Source organism: Rhinichthys klamathensis, unplaced genomic scaffold, assembly GCF_029890125.1.
Source record: "Rhinichthys klamathensis goyatoka isolate OS25496 unplaced genomic scaffold, OSU_Roscu_1.1 h1tg000076l_1, whole genome shotgun sequence".
Taxonomy (NCBI): Eukaryota; Metazoa; Chordata; class Actinopteri; order Cypriniformes; family Leuciscidae; genus Rhinichthys; species Rhinichthys klamathensis.
This window is the reverse complement of record NW_026606618.1, coordinates 4,436,954-4,453,856: the sequence shown is the minus strand read 5'-3', so window position 1 is coordinate 4,453,856 and position 16,903 is coordinate 4,436,954. Positions and strand designations below refer to the sequence as shown.

The 16,903-nt window shown below is 41.6% G+C and overlaps 2 protein-coding genes across 7 annotated transcripts; one reads left to right on the top strand and one right to left on the bottom strand.

The window, feature by feature from the left end:
* The first annotated feature begins 175 nt into the window (after positions 1 to 175).
* LOC130085172 (patatin-like phospholipase domain-containing protein 2) lies at positions 176 to 8,742 on the top strand. 4 transcript variants are annotated; one of them, XM_056250773.1, is made up of 9 exons: positions 176 to 410; positions 6,504 to 6,736; positions 6,835 to 6,900; positions 7,608 to 7,817; positions 7,902 to 7,962; positions 8,044 to 8,175; positions 8,269 to 8,389; positions 8,464 to 8,544; positions 8,616 to 8,742. In XM_056250773.1, exons 1-9 carry the CDS (start codon positions 224 to 226, stop codon positions 8,677 to 8,679), a joined length of 1,155 nt encoding a protein of 384 aa, XP_056106748.1. In that variant the 5' UTR covers positions 176 to 223; the 3' UTR covers positions 8,680 to 8,742. The 4 variants fall into 4 exon arrangements, with proteins under 4 accessions (XP_056106748.1, XP_056106749.1, XP_056106752.1 ...); XM_056250776.1 differs by having other exon boundaries at positions 292 to 410; positions 6,487 to 6,736; XM_056250774.1 differs by lacking the exon at positions 8,464 to 8,544.
* Positions 8,743 to 8,882: 140 nt separating this feature from the next.
* tdg.1 (thymine DNA glycosylase, tandem duplicate 1) lies at positions 8,883 to 15,685 on the bottom strand. Of its 3 annotated transcripts, none has more exons than XM_056251061.1 (11): positions 15,556 to 15,685; positions 14,909 to 14,981; positions 13,102 to 13,268; positions 12,726 to 12,988; positions 12,552 to 12,621; positions 11,813 to 11,948; positions 11,645 to 11,727; positions 11,465 to 11,559; positions 11,204 to 11,375; positions 10,960 to 11,100; positions 8,883 to 10,042 (listed from the first exon to the last, which is right to left on the bottom strand). In XM_056251061.1, the coding sequence occupies exons 2-11, from the start codon at positions 14,965 to 14,967 to the stop codon at positions 9,906 to 9,908; spliced, it is 1,323 nt and encodes a 440-aa protein (XP_056107036.1). In that variant the 5' UTR covers positions 14,968 to 14,981; positions 15,556 to 15,685; the 3' UTR covers positions 8,883 to 9,905. The 3 variants fall into 3 exon arrangements, with proteins under 3 accessions (XP_056107036.1, XP_056107037.1, XP_056107038.1); XM_056251062.1 differs by having other exon boundaries at positions 14,909 to 14,969; positions 15,556 to 15,683; XM_056251063.1 differs by lacking the exon at positions 14,909 to 14,981 and having other exon boundaries at positions 15,556 to 15,682.
* Positions 15,686 to 16,903: the final 1,218 nt, after the last annotated feature.

Genomic DNA, 16,903 nt, shown 5'->3' with positions numbered 1-16,903 from the left:
AGAAAATAATCATTGCTTTCAAGATCACTAATGTTTTGACAAGAAAATCACTAGCAATGTCCCACATATTGTTTTTCCCTGTGATCCCTGTGATTGCAACACTCTGTTTCGCAATAGTAGAGCATTGCCAGATCAGTGCTTATGATTGACCAATCATTTGGACTTATTATTTATAGCACCTGCACTGCGTAACCTCAGGGATTCATACAGTGCGTTGAAAAACATGCAGGAGTCTGCTAAAGAATGGAATATCTCTTTTGCTGGCTGTGGATTTCTGATGGCTTACTACTGTGGAGTATATAGCTGTTTATTCGAACGGGCCCAGTTTCTTCTTAAGGGGGTGACAAAGATTTGTGGGGCTTCATCTGGTGCTCTGATGGGTGCAGTGATAGCATGCCAAATGTCTCCAGGTAAGTTTCAACAATAATTTGTGGTTTATAAACACCAGAAAGTTGTAAAAGATAAAAAAAAAGTTGTGTGGAAGGTCATGGATTAGACAAATCTTTCACACACACACAAATAATACTGAATAGTAGTTTTAAAATCCAAATATCCAAATCGATAGGTTACTGACGTAACCCCGGTTCTCTGATAACATGAAGTGAGGTATCTCACTATGGCAACGCCTCTGGGCGTGTCCGATCGCGGAAGCACCAATTACACCACGTCTGCCAACTATGGCAGACCAATCGCTGCAGCGATCAGGGAGTCCCGGCTCCCTGTATATAAACGCAGCTACCTGCCGTTTCGTCATTCTCCGCATATCTCTTCTCCGTGCGAAAAGGCAAGGAGGGCAATGTTGTGAGATACCTCACTTCATGTTATCAGAGAACCGGGGTTACGTCAGTAACCTATCGTTCTCTTTCTAACATTCGTTCGGTATCTCACTATGGGATATAGACAACTCCCGTATTGCCGATATGCTGACGAAGCAGACTGAAGAAGAGGGGATATAAATAATACTAAATCATGATCCCAGATGGAAGAAAAACAGAATGATATGGGGACAGGTGCCCCCTTATTGAAACCATTTAAACCTCCTCCTGACTACTTACTCCCAAAACTGAGTGTGCCAGAGAGGGTTCCGTAACATCCAGTCTATAAAAACGGATAAATGTGTGCGGAGAGGACCAGCTGGCCGCCGCGCAAATTTCTTGAATAGAAATACCCTTGAATAGAGCCCAGGATGTAGCCATCCCCCTAGTAGAATACGCTCTTAGCCCTACTGGTGGCTCTATATTCATGCTTTTGTAACATAAACCAATAGCCTCCACCACCCAATGAGAAAGGCGTTGACGGGAAATAGGTTTTCCCTTGTAAGAGTCAGCCCATGAGACAAATAGCTGGTTGCTCTTACGCAATGAGTGGGTTCTCTGTACATAACTGTACAGCGTGCGAACCGGACATAAACAGTGTAACCTCTCCTCTTCTGGAGAAGAAAAAGGAGGAGGATGAAAAGCTGGCAAGTCCACTGCTCTTACGGTATCCGCGTGAACATATACTTTGGGCACGAACGCCGGGTTAGTTCTGAAATAAGCTCTTTGACCACCCGGAGCGAACTTCATACATGAAGGGTGAACTGATAACGCCTGTAGTTCACTCACTCTCTTTGCTGTTGTAAGAGCAAGTAACAGAGCCGTCTTTAAAGCGAGCAGCTTTAAGGCAATGCTATCAATGGGCTCGAACGGGGCTTTTGAGAGCGCGCTCAGGACCACAGACAAATCGGGACCAGCGGGACCAGCGTCTTTGATACTGGGTGTAACCTACGTGCACCTCTCATAAAACGACAGACTAGAGGGTGTTGACCCATGGTAGCTGAATCAATGCCTACATGACATGCCGATATGGCGGACAGATAAACCTTCATCGTGGAAAAAGCTCTGCCTTTATCCAGGAGGTCTTGAAGAAAACACAGCACATCTGAAACAGAGCACAAGAACGGAACAATGTTCTTATCTGCACACCATTCCTCAAAGACCCTCCATTTTAGGTTATATAAAGAACGGGTCGAGGCCGCCCTCGCGTTCTGAATCGTCTCAATAACCCTTGGAGGTAATCCGGCTGCACACAGATTCAACCTCTCACGGGCCAGGCCCAGAGAGCTAACTTCTGAGGGGAGGGATGGAATATTTCTCCCCGTGCTTGTGAGAGGAGATCCCTGCGCGTTGGTAACTGCCAAGGCTGGTCGTAGAGCAGTTGCGCAATCTCCGCAACCCACAGTCTCCCCGGCCAGTACGGCGCGATCAGAATTAACACATGTCCGCGCTCCCGAACCCTCCGTAGTGTCGGCTCGATCAAGCTTAACGGAGGGAACGCGTACAGTAACACGTCTGGCCACTCGTGGGCTAGCGCATCCACACCCAATGGTGCATCGTCGCCGACCAGAGAGAAGAACAGGGGACATTGTGCGTCTTCGCGCGATGCGTAGAGATCTACGGCAGCCTGGCCGAATCTCTGCCACAACATGAGGATCACCTGGGGGTGGAGTCGCCACTCCCCGTACAGGGGATTCCCTCTGGACAATAGATCCGCTCCCCTGTTCATTATCCCCGGGACATGAGTCGCGCGTAAAGACAGGAAGGTCCTGTTGCTCCACATAATCAGTTTCTTCGCTACCAAGTGAAGCGTCTGAGAACTCACTCCTCCCTGCCGATTTATGTAGGCTATCACCGTTGTATTGTCTGTCCTGACCAATACGTGATGATCCTTTAGAAAATGCGTGAAATGTCTCAGAGCTAGAAACACTGTCAGTAGCTCTAGAAAATGTATGTGCTTTTCTCTTAGTGCGGGAGACCAAACTCCTCTCACTGTCCTGCCCTCGAGCACTGCGCCCCAGCCTGTGAGAGATGCATCCGTCGTCACCACTTTTCTCAGTACGATCGGACCCAGAGGGCATCCTGTCCTGAGAAAAGACGGGACTCTCCAATGACAGAGAGCGCTCGTGCATTCTGGTGAGACGCGCACTCTGCGGCTGAGGCGGCTCTCGGGGCGAATGCCCTGTGACGCTGTCCAGTTCTGAAAATCTCTCATACGTAACAGCCCCAGGGGAACCACTGACACAGTTGAGGCCATCAGACCTAGTAGCCGAAGACACAACCTGAAAGAGACTGATCTCCCTCGTTGGAAAAGAGCGAGGCAGCTGTGAAAAGTCTTGATGCGATCCTCTGATAGGAACGCTCGAAACGTCACAGAATTCAACCTGAGACCCAGGTAGACAATTTCCTGAGAAGGAGATAGACAACTCTTCGCTTGGTTTATCTTGAAACCTAATCTCTCCAGATGCGTCACTAGTGTGTGTGTTTCGCTCTCTGCCTGCCGTCGGCACGGCGCGCAGATAAGCAGATCGTCCAGATATGACGAAATTCTGATCCCTGATCTCCTCAACGGAGTCAGGGCTCCTTCTACACATTTGCTGAATACTCGAGGCGCTAAAGCTAGGCCAAAAGGTATTCTCGTGTACTCGTATGCTGTGCCCTGATAGGCGAACCTCAGATATTTCCTGTGCGCAGGAAAAATATCTATGTGAAAATATGCGTCCTGGAGATCCACCGAGGTGAACCAGTCTCCTTGCCGAATATTTTGACACAACGTTCTGGTAGACAGCATTTTGAATTTGTATTTTCTGAGGTGTCTGTTGAGGACCCGTAAATCCAGAATGGGACGGAGACCTCCCCCTCTCTTGGGAATCACAAAATAACGGGAGTAGAAACCCTTGTGGCTCTCTTCCGTTGGAATCACTCTTATAACTCCCTTTTTCATTAAAGAGGCTATTTCTTCCTCTAAAACCAGAGCTGCTTCCCCTTTGGCCACTGAAATTACCACTCCGTTGAACAGAGGAGGTTTTACAGCGAATTGGAGCCTGTATCCCCTCTCTACAGTGGTTAATACCCAGGGATGAACTGCGCATGCGCGCCAGTTCACCGTCTGAGCAGCGAGTGGGCCCTTCCCGTCTTCGCTCACTAGAGGTGCCGCAGCACACTCTAGCGGCAGAGGGGGGGAAGACCGCTCCAGTGACGGAGTTATATTGGTCTTTATTTGTGATTGTTTTATTCTCTTGTGAACTTTTTCTCTTTTTTTCACATTCTGCGCCCTCGGTCTTAGACCTGGATGCGTCAGAGGAAAATTTATTTGTAAACAACTGCTTGTGAACGTTAGACCTTCTTCCCCTGTAACAGACCTCGAAGGTGGAGGGGGAGATGATCTCTTGGGGGGCACTCGCAGAACGGTGGCCACATTCCCGCACACATTGGACTCTGAACTGTCCACACAAACACTTTTCACCTCTGAAAACCTTCTCCTTTTCCCCGCGGGAGGGAGAGAGGAATCGTTCTGAAGAGATGGGACAGAGAAACCCTGGGTGCTGTCTCCCAACCCTTCCTGATGCAGAACTGACGTATCAGGTCGACCGCCTCTTCTTGTTCCCCTGGGGGGCGGGCGATCGGTGTTTTGCTGCTGCGGCCGCGAAAGACTGTTTAGGTCTAACGAAACCGGGTTTTGGTTGTGGGGCCGGCTGTTGTGGTGGGGCAGAGCGGGAAGGCTGATAATCAGGATGCCCTCCTCTACCTGACGGTCTGAAATTCGGCCGGTTCGGGTGATAAGGCCGAGCCGCCGGCTTTCTGGGGAGACAGACCTGGAAAGCTTCTCCCTCCTTCTTTCGCAGGTCACACTGCTGCCGCATCGCCGTTACTGTCGCGCCGAACATGGCTTTTGGATCTATCGGAGCATCCAGAAACTCTGCCTTCTCTTTTTCAGAGAGCCCTGACAAGCCCAGCCACAGCGATCTCTCACCCACTACTGCTAAGCCCATACTCCGTCCGCCACTTTGAACTGCTCCGCGGGACGTGCGCAGGTTCAAATCTGCGATGACGCATATCTCCTCCCAGAGCACTGGGTTCGGAGATCCGGAATCCAGTTGACGACCCATCTCCTCTAAAAGCTCCGCTTGATAGGCTGTAAGGAGGGACGTCGCGTTCAAAGCCCGGACGGACAGTGCAGTCGATTTATAGATCTTCTGAAAAACAGAGGCGGCGAAGCGCTCTGTTTTCCCTGGCAGCGACGCACCGGTTGAAGAGAGCGCCGCCCTGCGGCCCGGGTGCAAATGATTTGCCACTGAAGTTTCCACCGGGGGAGGATCCGCCATCCCTAGATCCTCCATTCCCTGAACATCCAGCCTCGAGAAACCCTTGACGGGCACTCGATGAGAAAAAGGCTTGTCCCAAAACTTCTTCATCTCCGTCACACAGGCCGGAACGGCCGGAATGAACTGCCTTGCTGGCGGGAGACGTGACGGAAGTCTCTTTCCATCGTACAGGTCTCTTTCAGCCCCTTGACCTGTCTGTTGGGATGGCCAGTCGATCGATAATCTAGCCGCGGCCCTGCGACAGACCTCGATTAGATCCGAATCCGTCTGTACAGGGGAGGGTGAACTCTCATCCTGTGCACTCGGCGGCCTAGACTGGTTCGGGGGAAGAATGGCATCTTCGTCGTCGTCGTCCTCGTCCTCGAGGATGTTCGACAACACTTCATCATCGTCATCTTCCTCACCCGCTAACGGATCATCGAACAGCGGGGGAAGGACGGGAGAAACCTTCTCCATCATCTCTGCCCATGAGGTGGTGGTCCGGGGACAATCCATGGGTTCCTCTCTGGGTTGAGCAGAGAGGCATGGGTCCGATTTTCCACCGACTGCCACGCGGAGCCTTCTTTCTCGGGTCTTAATCGAGAACGTAGCGCAGTGCGGGCATCCCTCGGGGTTGGACAGCGCTGCCTGCGCGTGTTTAGCGCCCAGACAGGAAATGCAGAGGCCGTGTGCATCCTTAGCAGAAATCCACATTCCACAGGCACACGGATGTGGAGGGCGACCTTTCCCTCCGGGGCTCTCCGGTTCTATCGCGGTGGCCATGATGGGGCTAGCACTCTCTTTGTACGGTGAGTTCTCACCCAACGTGACAACTGGTACGGAGCTGTGCTGCGATTAGAGAGCTGTCGTTTTCCTTGTCCTTTTGGTGCGTGGTAAGCGCCCAGAAAAACTTGGAAAAAGATAGAGAACTTAAGAGCAAGAAAACTCGTCTTGACACGTTAGTTATCGTACTCTTAAGTGACGAAGTCACTCAACGACCTAAGGAAATTATAGCGTTTGGGACGTTACCTGTCGGCTCCGTCTGAAAACTGTTAAGCAAAATAATTCCCAAAGTCTGCTGAGGACAGCTTCCAAAATCTTCCACGGGGAAGAGAGCGAGAATGACGAAACGGCAGGTAGCTGCGTTTATATACAGGGAGCCGGGACTCCCTGATCGCTGCAGCGATTGGTCTGCCAAAGTTGGCAGACGTGGTGTAATTGGTGCTTCCGCGATCGGACACGCCCAGAGGCGTTCCCATAGTGAGATACCGAACGAATGTTAGAAAGAGAACATAAAAGATAGAACCACACCCCCATGTAATACATTTTGATTACTTTTATATTGATTCGAATTCGTGGTCATAAAGGATATTCCATTTTGAAGCCAAATGCTCTGAAAATCTGCTGGAAATGTCCCGAGAGGCTCGGAAAGGCACTCTGGGTGCTGTGCATCCCTCCTTCAACCTACTGAAGATAGTACGAAACTTCTTAAGCAGAGACCTGCCCGATGACGCCCACCTACTCGCCAATGGACGGCTATATGTGTCACTCACTCGAGTGTCAGATGGGACAAATGTGTTGGTGTCTGAGTTTGACAGTAAAGAAGATCTCATTCAGGTGAACTCAACTACGTTGTTGTCAATGGCTTTTGTTTCCTGATGAATAGATAAGTATTCATGAGGATTGATGATTTACAATTTGCTCCCTGTCTGCAGGCTCTGATTTGTAGCTGCTTTTATCCACTGTATTGTGGTGTGATGCCTCCAAGCTATCATGGAATAGTACGTAGCCAAACACAGACTTTTGACTGTAATTTTGTGATAAAATTGCTTGCAGTTTTTCAATTAAAGGTGTACTCACTCATTTGTACACTTTATTAGTACATTTTATTAGTTTTAATGTTTTGCTGGCCTTATTATCTTGATATTATACTGACACCTAGCGGTGTGAATGCAGTATCTCGCATTAGAAAATGTACCCATAGTTATGGTAATATAAAACGAGCTACCGGTATTAACAGTAAACCTTTTATTCGATGAGCGAAAGTGTCTGATAACTATCTGCATAAAAAAAATAAAAAAGTAATTGCGATTTTTACGTGATATAAACTCGCAATTCTGAGAAATAAAGTCAGTCTAAGTCTTTTTTCCCCTCAGAATTTGACTTTATAACTCACAATTGCAAATTTAGTCTATATATCTCACAATTCGAATAAAAGGTCAGAATTTCGAGATGTAAACTCCCAATTGTGAGATGAAAAGTTGCAATTATCTTTAATATTTTTTTATTCTGTGGCAGAAACAAGCTTCCATGTACAGTATAACAGGCGAGTTGCTGAGATAAAATATAATTGTTCTCTAAGGGAACGAGACACTGCGTCCTAGGATGTTAATGGGGAATGCCTCCAGACTTCTTGTCTGAAGGAGTACCTCTTTTCAATTATATACATTTTATCCATCCCCCCCCCCCCAATCTTATCTGCTTTCAGAGGTATGTAGACGGAGCATTGAGTGATAACATGCCTTTCTCTAGTCTGAGAGAAACAATCACAATCTCCCCTTTTTCTGGAGAGAGCGACATCAGTCCTTACGGCAACCCTTTTTACTTCCATGAAATATACTACAATAACGTCAGCATTCATATCAACTTCATCAATGCACACAGAGTGGTTATTGCATTTTTCCCTCCAGAACCAGAGGTACATTTTTGAATTTATGTTTAATTATCTTGGTACATTTTCAAATCCATACCACGCCCACATACCCTTTTGGTATTTCATAAGGTCTTGGCTGAGATGTGTCAAAATGGATACAGGGATGCTTTCATTTTTTTACAACAATATAGTGAGTAGATTACACTCTTCCTGAGATGATATTTAGGGTAATTGTGTGGCTGTTTAGATCCAATTTTGTTTTGCTTACCAGAACTCCTGAAGCTTAGGTCGCCATTGTCAGAATTATGGGATCATATTCCAACATCTAAGAAATATATCTGTGAAAACAAGCCAACAGTGACTGGGAATTCTAAAAGTTTCCTTCCAGAATCCATCAAGAAAGGTAAGACAACAAATAACTGACATCTGACACCATGAACTCATAAATCTGGAAAATTATACATGGAGAAATTGATGTATTTTTCACCCCATTTAGTGTTTTGCAAGTCTAGAATGATGGAGAATGAAGAAATACGATGTCCTTTCTCAGTGAAACTGGTTTCTTGTCTAATGTGGTGTATTCTGCCAGTGGAGATGGTGCACATCATGCTTCTAAGGTAAATGTCAAAAACGAGTAAAATTAAATATTCAAGTCTTTTAATTTTATTCTAAGACTCTGACTGAAATTTAGGCTTGCTGAGTGGACTCCAGAGATGTGTAAGATGACAATTGGAATGATTGGACGAATATGGAAGAGAGCTTTCTTAAGAAGGTTTGAAAGATATTACATATACAAATAATTAAAATATTAAGTGGATCTAAATAAGAATTTTCTGCCTTCAGGTATTTACATTCACAGAAATGTCCAACTCTTCAAGACCCCTCATCTTCAAACCGAACTCACTGACCTGCACGAATGACTATTTACAATTATTTCAAAAAAAAAAAAAAAAATCAATACCCTTTTGAATGATTTTAATGCCTATTACAGATCATTTACAATGTTGATAGACTTACACTTTTTCTAGCAGTTTACAAGCTCTTCTCACTAATATATTGTATATAATACTGAATACTAATATTCGAGAAATAAACGCGCACAAGTAGAAATCAGGATAATTGTATTTTAATGAAAAAAAAAAAAGATAATGATGTTTACAGGAGTCAAAAATAGCACCAATAAGAGCATGTGGATTATTCCATAAATTATAGCATGCTCAAGATTAGTTCAGCCATCTTCATTAGTATTAATGGTCACACTGTATTCTATTTTACAGTATTGAAGGCGGAGAGGTGACTGTGCATTTTTAAAACAGTGATGTTGAAGCTTCCTCATAAGGAAAACATTTAAAGACATTTACAATCATCAATAATTTATCTTGCAGTGGCATACAAGTTCTTAAAACCATCATGGTTGCATCCGGGCAACATGTAAAAAGACCTCATTTGTCACGTGATGATAGTAACAAAACATTGTTTAAATGTTATCCTTATAGATTTAGCAGTATGATCTTTAAAATTGACACTTTAAAAAAAATTGGGTAGTTAAAACTTAAAATATTACTACAGAAACAGACAACAATACGTCCCATCTAAAATATCAAATAAGAATAGAGAATGCTCCTTATGAAAAAATCAAGTATCAGTCCCTGATATCACATAATGCAATAAACCAGTGCTCAGAACCTCGTACACTACACTACTGAAAGTAACATCAATGACTCTAAACCATTAAATGTAAAAGATGAGTAAATATTCCAATTCCATAGAAATGCTAATTCCTAAAAGGTCTAATTGAAATTCATTGCAAAAACTGTTCTCTTCTTTACTAAAGAGGCATTCGAGATCCCAAAGGCCCCCAATTGAAGTTCAGAGGTACAGTTTCTTTAAAAGCGTAGCAGCCATTGGATTCTCCTTGTGCAAGTTGGGCCACCTTGTATGATACTGTGATTCCTCAAATCGTTCCTGAAATTATATTGTAACAGTCGTCACAGCAGCGCACAGGAGAAAGACACCAGCGCACTTTAAGACTCCTGTGTTTGATTCTGAGAAGATAGGAGGCACAGCATCTCTGGAAGAACACAGGAACTCCTCCGACAGGCTTCGTCTGAAGTCCCTCGCCATGGTCTGTCCTCATACACCCCAGGTTTGGGCTTGAGAGGAGCTGCCGATGTCAGGGATCTGATCGGCGAAAGACTGCGTCATCCACTGACCGTCCTGAACTTGGCTAACAGCGTTTGGATTCGTTGGCGCCTTCTCGGCTGTGTTGGCTGGAGGTTTGAACAGAAATCGATATTGAAGGTGCAGTAAGCATGATTTTTTTATGTTAAAATACATTCTCTTAAAGGGTAATGAAACCACAAAACACATTTTTTGAAAACACTAAAAGCACTCATTAATTTGATCAATAAGTGGATATTGGTTATTTTTGCGTTTATCAGAGCAATTTCGTTCTTCCGGATTGAAAAAGCATAGCTGAAGCAATTTGACGGAATCTGAGCAATGGGGTTTTGTAAGAAAAATATCCATATTTTCAACTTTATAAACTATAATCAACTGATGAAAGCGGAAGTGCTGAGGATATAACAAAACAAAAAAGCTGGTCACAAATTAGAGGTCTATATATAAGTCCGATACAAGAGAAGAGAAGCTACGTCCTATGTCGGGTCGGTCAGGTCAGAGGTCACCCCTCCGCCGAAATTAGACTCTCGTGAACGCACGTACGCCCATTGCCGGAAGCCAGTGATTATAGTTTGGGAAAAGATATTCAGTTTTGGGTAAAGGACCTTCAAAGAATAAACAGGTCATGAAGAAAAAGTGAACGGGGCGTTGTGATGCCATGCGCTACAATGGACACTTCAATAACATATAGCATCATCATGCACCCGTTCAGAAAGACAAAAGTTCCCGTTTATATTGTTTATTTTGATGTGTCCAGTGTAGACAGCCTCAAAACAGTTGTGGGTGTCAAAAAAATGCACCCGGTGAACATTCGTTGGATGGGTTTATTATAAGCGAGACGCTCACGTTCGCTATAGACAGAGGCTGCATCCAAAATGGCATACTTTCCTACTATATATCAGGCGAAAAACAGTATGTGACAAAAGTAGTATGTCCGAATGAAAGACAAAAATGGTTAAAAAAAAAAATCTTCTTTTGTTTTCCGCAGAAGAAAGATGATACCAACCTGTCTCCTCCGATGTGGAGAAGTTACACAATCCATTGCTTTGGCCCCCTTCAGGTGCTGACTCTCCATAAGCTCCTCCGAAAGCAGCCTCATAACCAGGATCATACTGCTCTTCCTTGACGGCAATCCTCTTGGCGTCCTCTGCAAGAGAGAGGGAAGTGGTTAAATACAGTCCATAAGTGTATGTACATCACTTATAATATGATTAAGAAAAGAAGAGCAATCATAAAAGTTCTGTATGCACCTTTGGCCAGGCCGAGGTCAAAGGTATATTTGACTTCCTCGACCTCATTGCTCTTGGTCACACCCTTCAGCTCATCTCGGAGCTCTCGGAGCTTGATGTAAAAATGCACTTTGTCCTGAGCACGAGGAAACTGAGCACAGCGGGCGCTGGAGGACGGCATTAGGTACAACGCCTACGGAAAAGCAGCAGTATGCAGCATATAACTCAAATTTGATAGAGTTTTGCTTTTATCATGCAATGAACCAAAAAAAGGTTTCTTACCGTCTCACAATCAGGAATTTTGTTAGGCTGTAGGCCAAACTGTAGTGTTTTGGGCTTTTTCCCAAATATCTCCCTACAGAACATTTCATAAATACCTGAAACATTTCAAAGTAATTGTTAAATGCACGTCTTTGTGACAGTTGTATTCTTCACGTTCTGTATCTGTGGTGAAAAACGTACATTTCCCGTTAAAAACCGCTATGAGTGGCTTGAATTTTCTTAGTTTTTCCACTAAGATTTTTCCACCTTCTCTAAGTTCCTTGCTGCAGAAGGGTGACAAGCAAAACAGGTTAGAAGAACGTCACCGCTTTCAGTCATGAATGAAAGCAGCGTGATTATATCCCGCACCTAGAGAGATCTTTGCTTCCTGGTGTTGCCCTCTCTACCATATTTGTGAAGCCGATGCCGTATTTCTCGGGCAAACTCAGATCATCCATGTGATTTAGCAGCTTGTCAGTGAATCCAGACAGGAACAGGCACTTCCCTTAAAGATTGACAAAATGAGAAATTTTGAACAATTTATTAAAAAATATATTAATATAATATAGAAAAAAATATTTTATTGATTATACAACTATTTACATGCTTTACATAACAATATTGCTGTATAATTATATTATAATCAATTAACCCTAACAATATAAAATACCTCTTTTTATATTTGTAAACAACCACTTTTTAAAAAAAATTTGATTATTAAATAATGAAAATAATCATATTTACATTGTTATATCATTAAAAATAATATAAATATAATAATTGTTCGAAGATCAGTTGAAGATGACTAGGAAGGGTTGACAAAATTGCAGATTTTGAACAGTTCCTTTTTAAAATATTAGTATAAGACAGCGAATTGGTATATTAAGGTTTATAATATTATTGATGTAAATTATTTCTGTTATATTAAAATATTTTATTTGTATTATTTTGTATTTGTATTATCTTATCTTACCTATTGATCTCTTTTTTATATATATTACGGTATTATAATAGTAATAATATATGAATATTTATATTAGCAATAATACAAATGAAATAATATAATAATCTAAAATGTTAAAAAGGAGTAGAATTAAAGCCGACTTACAAAAATGGTTTCCTGGTCCAGGGAACCATTTTCCAATGTAGGCCGCCATCAACCCTGGATTAATTCCGATCTGTATCATAAAAAATAAAATATTAATTTCAGTCATTTGGCTTCAATTCCATTTTGGTTTTAACATTCTTCATCATATTTTGGACAAAAAACATAAAAACTTACAATGACATAGTCCAGATTGGGGATAAGGATGTCAGGCAGTGTCCTCTTCATGACTTCCTCCTCCGACATGCCCTTGAAACGATCAACTTTCCTCTTGACTTTCTTGAAGGTTTCATCAATCTTCTCCTGTCCTTCAGCAGGCGGGGCCTCCTTATCCTCCTTAGCTTTCTTGGGTTTGGGTCCGGGTTTGGCTTTGGCTTTAGGTTCACCTTTGGCTTTGGGTTCTTTGCTCGCCGGCCTTCCTCGCTTTCCTTTAGCAGGTGCTTAAAGGGAAAAAAACCCAAACATTTGATTTACTTAATGCAACATGAGGGTTTGCATTCATTTTGCAGAGCTCATTTCTACTGTTTGAAAATACACGGCACTGGAAAACTACCTTTCTGTGCAGCAGCAGCCTGTTGGGCAGCATCCTCTGGGTGTACAGGCATCTGCTGCATGACCCCGTCCTCTCTGGGTCCCTCCATCATAAAGCCAGCATTGCCATTAGCCATGTGAGGATACTGAGCCTGAAGGGCCTGCAGATGCTGCTGAGCTGACTGAACCCTATTTCAAAAATAAAAATAGGGTCCGAAGTTGTCAGTCCAACTTATACAAAAAAAAAGGCCAATTCTACAAGTGCATATTTAAAGGTGCAGAGAGCGATTTCTGAGAAATGCTGTTAAAGGTTGTATCAGCGATTTCAGGCCCAAACATAAATGATCACATTCATCTAATCTTTCCTAACAATCCGCTAGCTGCCCGCCCCATAAGCAGGCCGTCAAAAAAACGCGTCTCTGTAGGCAGCCTAGCCTCTGAGATCTGCACACAAAAACAATTGGGTACACCAACCACTCAAAACCAAAATAAATAGTGTTCCAACCAATCACCGACAGGGGTTCGTTGATAGACGCTGGCTTCTTCTTCAGCTCCGCCTTCGCGTGCAGCCGTGCACGAGCGCAAAACCTCACAACACCCGCCCCCTGTCGGTGATTGGTTGGATTGGTTTTGAGTGGTTGGTGTACCCAATTGTTTTTGTGTGCAGATCTCAGAGCCTAGGCTGCCTACAGAGACGCGGTTTTTTGACGGCCTGCTTATGAGGCGGGCAGCTAGCGGATCGTTAGGAAAGATTAGATGAATGTGATCCTTTATGTTTGGGCCTGAAATCGCTGATACAACCTTTAAGAGTTGATCGGACCGAGCAGCACAACACACTTGTAACCAATCAATCAGTGTGTTTTTTTAACGATAAATGGCAAAATTTCTTATCTATACTGTTTCTAAAGAATAACACCCAACACTGTGAAAACAATGGTGTTTACAGGTAAAGTAAATTATATTTGGTATTATTTGCATAATTAATTCTTAACTCAACAAGTAAGAAACATGTAACAGTTAACAAAACGAAGATGAAAATACATTTGTAACCACTTAGATTGCAAACATTTGCATAAATATAACGACATCATATTATTATTAATCATGGATTGATTGTTTATTAATTATTAAACAAATATATTTATAATAACTTTTCAATTAGTTTTTTAATAAAATAAATGTAAAATAAACATTAAATATAGTTTCTTATCATTTCTAGTACAAAAAGAAACACTTATTTAACAATTACACAACACGAAAAGATCAAATTACATTTGCACCCACTTTGATTTCAAAGTTCAAACCTTTGCATACATTTTATATGGCACAATAATAATAATAATAGTAATTATTGATAATTATAAAAGTATAATATATTTTATAATAACTAAAAAAAAATGTTTTACTAAAAAGTTCCCAATTAAAATAACCATTACAAATAGTTTAATTACTTGATAGAAGTACTACTACGTTACAGTTATCACTTATCAGACACACACAAATAAGCAGCATCAGTCAAACAAAGAAAAGAAAATATCTCGAATGCAAATAGGAGCAATTTCTATAAAGTGATACTAGGTGTATAATTTGAGAAAAGCATAACATTAATGCAACCCGGATCTGCAAATAAACATGTTAATAATTGCAGAAGCAAACACAAGTGGAAACGCCAAGGCAGGTTTTCAATAATTGTTGTTATTGTTGACTCGTGCATTGCCGTTAGTAGCATTCAAAACCAGACTGAAGTGCTGAATGTTATTATATAACATAAAATCAGTGGGATCTTAATTAATCTTGGCGCCAATTGATGACAAATGGGGGACACTCACCATTGTTGGAGGTATTCCGAGGGGGCATGGGGCAAAGATCCATAGAGCCTTTCATCCATCTCTACGGGATTTACTTAAATAAATCAATATGTGTGTTCATATCAACAGCAATTTCAGTGGTACTCTCACAGGAGAATATTTATAACCTGCCCTTTTTATAGGCTCACGTATAGATTACTTTAATAATTAATATGTTCAATTATATATAAAACTCTAAAATGCATTCCTAAATGAATATCAAAACATATCCAGTCTAGGTTGGCTTAAGTGTATAAACCAGATCAGAAAAGGTTCGGTGTGCTGGATTTTAAACACTCCACGTAATCACCAGCACATCTCGCACCCCTATTTTGGCACAGCAGGCAGTAGTTTACTTTAAACTGCGATACATTGCGAACTTAAATTAATTTAGCGACCACATATTGTTCCAACAGGTAAACGGAAAAAGATACTTTGTTTTCGTTAAGAAAAACAATATATGTGATACTGTTAGCATGATCGGCTAGCGCTGGCCTAGTGTGCCAATTCATTGAGTACAATGAATGATGGTCGCTAGCTTACTGTGCAGCGCGTTTCTATCGATATAAATGGCCTTTCCATAGTGTTATTAGTCAAATTAAGCTCTTATTTGTTAAATTAATACATACCGTTATGATATGATTCGAACGATAGTCCACTGAAATGTTGATTTTTCTCGTTTTAGTAACAAAACCGGTGAAAGCAACAAAGACGAGACCAACAGCTAGAAATCAATTTGACAGTGGAGCGAACCAAAACATTAGGACTGGGGGTGTAATGGGCACATCATGTCTATTTCTTCCGTTTAATGTAAAAAGGAAAAGAAAGGAATCATAATTTAATATTAATTATATTTATTTTAAATGTAAAAACTGAAAACGTATTCCAGGCTTTTCTTTTTATTTACATTTTAGTATGGCAATGAAAAACTCTACCCCTCTAAAGTTAATAGTATGACCCCGGTCTCCTGTGACATTTAAACGCTTCAAAGCGAGCTTCCTATTGGCTGCGCTTAAATAAATAAGAAATTCTCTTTTCCCGTTTAGGAAATGTCAAATATATATATATATTTATATATATAAACAAGCAAAACTGGTATTGCTGTTAATAAACGAAAAACATTTTCCAAGACTCGTTTAGGATTGACTACACGAGCCAATGGTGCTTCGACCCCGATATATTTTTAATTGTGACAATAACTAATACACATTGCTTTTCATCATATTTGCTTTGCCTTTTGCTTTTATTTGCCCTAAAACAGTTCCATTAGTAATACATACATATAAAAAATAAAATACAACTTACAGAATAACATACATAGTACAGAATTCTCACAGCAACAATAAAGCTGGAATATTATGATGCAACAAAACAGGTATAATGATAATAAACAGTTATGCCCACTGACTGCAAAATAACAAAACAATTCTAAAAAGTCTAAAAATACCATTCAAAAATGAGGTAAATTGGGTGATCGGTATTCAATAAGCACCATAATGTGGGATTGAGCATGCCATATAAATCCATGCATTGAAGGCATGCACAGTGATAAACCTCTTCCAGAGGCCAGTCATGGTTTGCAATTTGCTACACTGAAATACTCCTATTGAAAAACATGTGCATGTCAAATATTAGGTCTTCTCAGAATAATCCTAATACCACAGAAATGTATAAATTTAGTAAATATGAAACTATATAAACAAACAGTCAACATACATTACCATTCAAAGGTTTGGGGTCAGTAAGATTTTTTGAAAGAAGTCTCTTCTGCTCACCAAGGCTGCATTTATATAATCAAAAATACAGTAAAAACTGTAATATTGTGAAGTATTACTACCATTATATATATATATATATATTAAAATGTAATTTATTCCTTTGATGGCAGGCTGAATTTGAAATCATTCAGAAATCATTCTAATATGCTGATTTGGTGGTCAAGAGACATATTTTATTATTATCAATGTAGAAAACAGT

Bases quoted from the DNA above. Each gene is read 5' to 3' on its own strand.
- LOC130085172 (XM_056250773.1), top strand. From the start codon at position 224: ATGCAGGAGTCTGCTAAAGAATGGAATATCTCTTTTGCTGGCTGTGGA. The intron at 6,901-7,607 runs GTACGTAGCCAA...ATCTGCTTTCAG, and splicing joins CTCCAAGCTATCATGGAATA to AGGTATGTAGACGGAGCATT. The intron at 8,176-8,268 runs GTAAGACAACAA...CACCCCATTTAG, and splicing joins TCCAGAATCCATCAAGAAAG to TGTTTTGCAAGTCTAGAATG.
- tdg.1 (XM_056251061.1), bottom strand. From the start codon at position 14,967: ATGGATGAAAGGCTCTATGGATCTTTGCCCCATGCCCCCTCGGAATAC. The intron at 11,949-12,551 runs GTAAGTCGGCTT...TCAATCTTTAAG, and splicing joins TGGACCAGGAAACCATTTTT to GGAAGTGCCTGTTCCTGTCT. The intron at 10,043-10,959 runs GTTGGTATCATC...TCAAACCTCCAG, and splicing joins CTCCACATCGGAGGAGACAG to CCAACACAGCCGAGAAGGCG.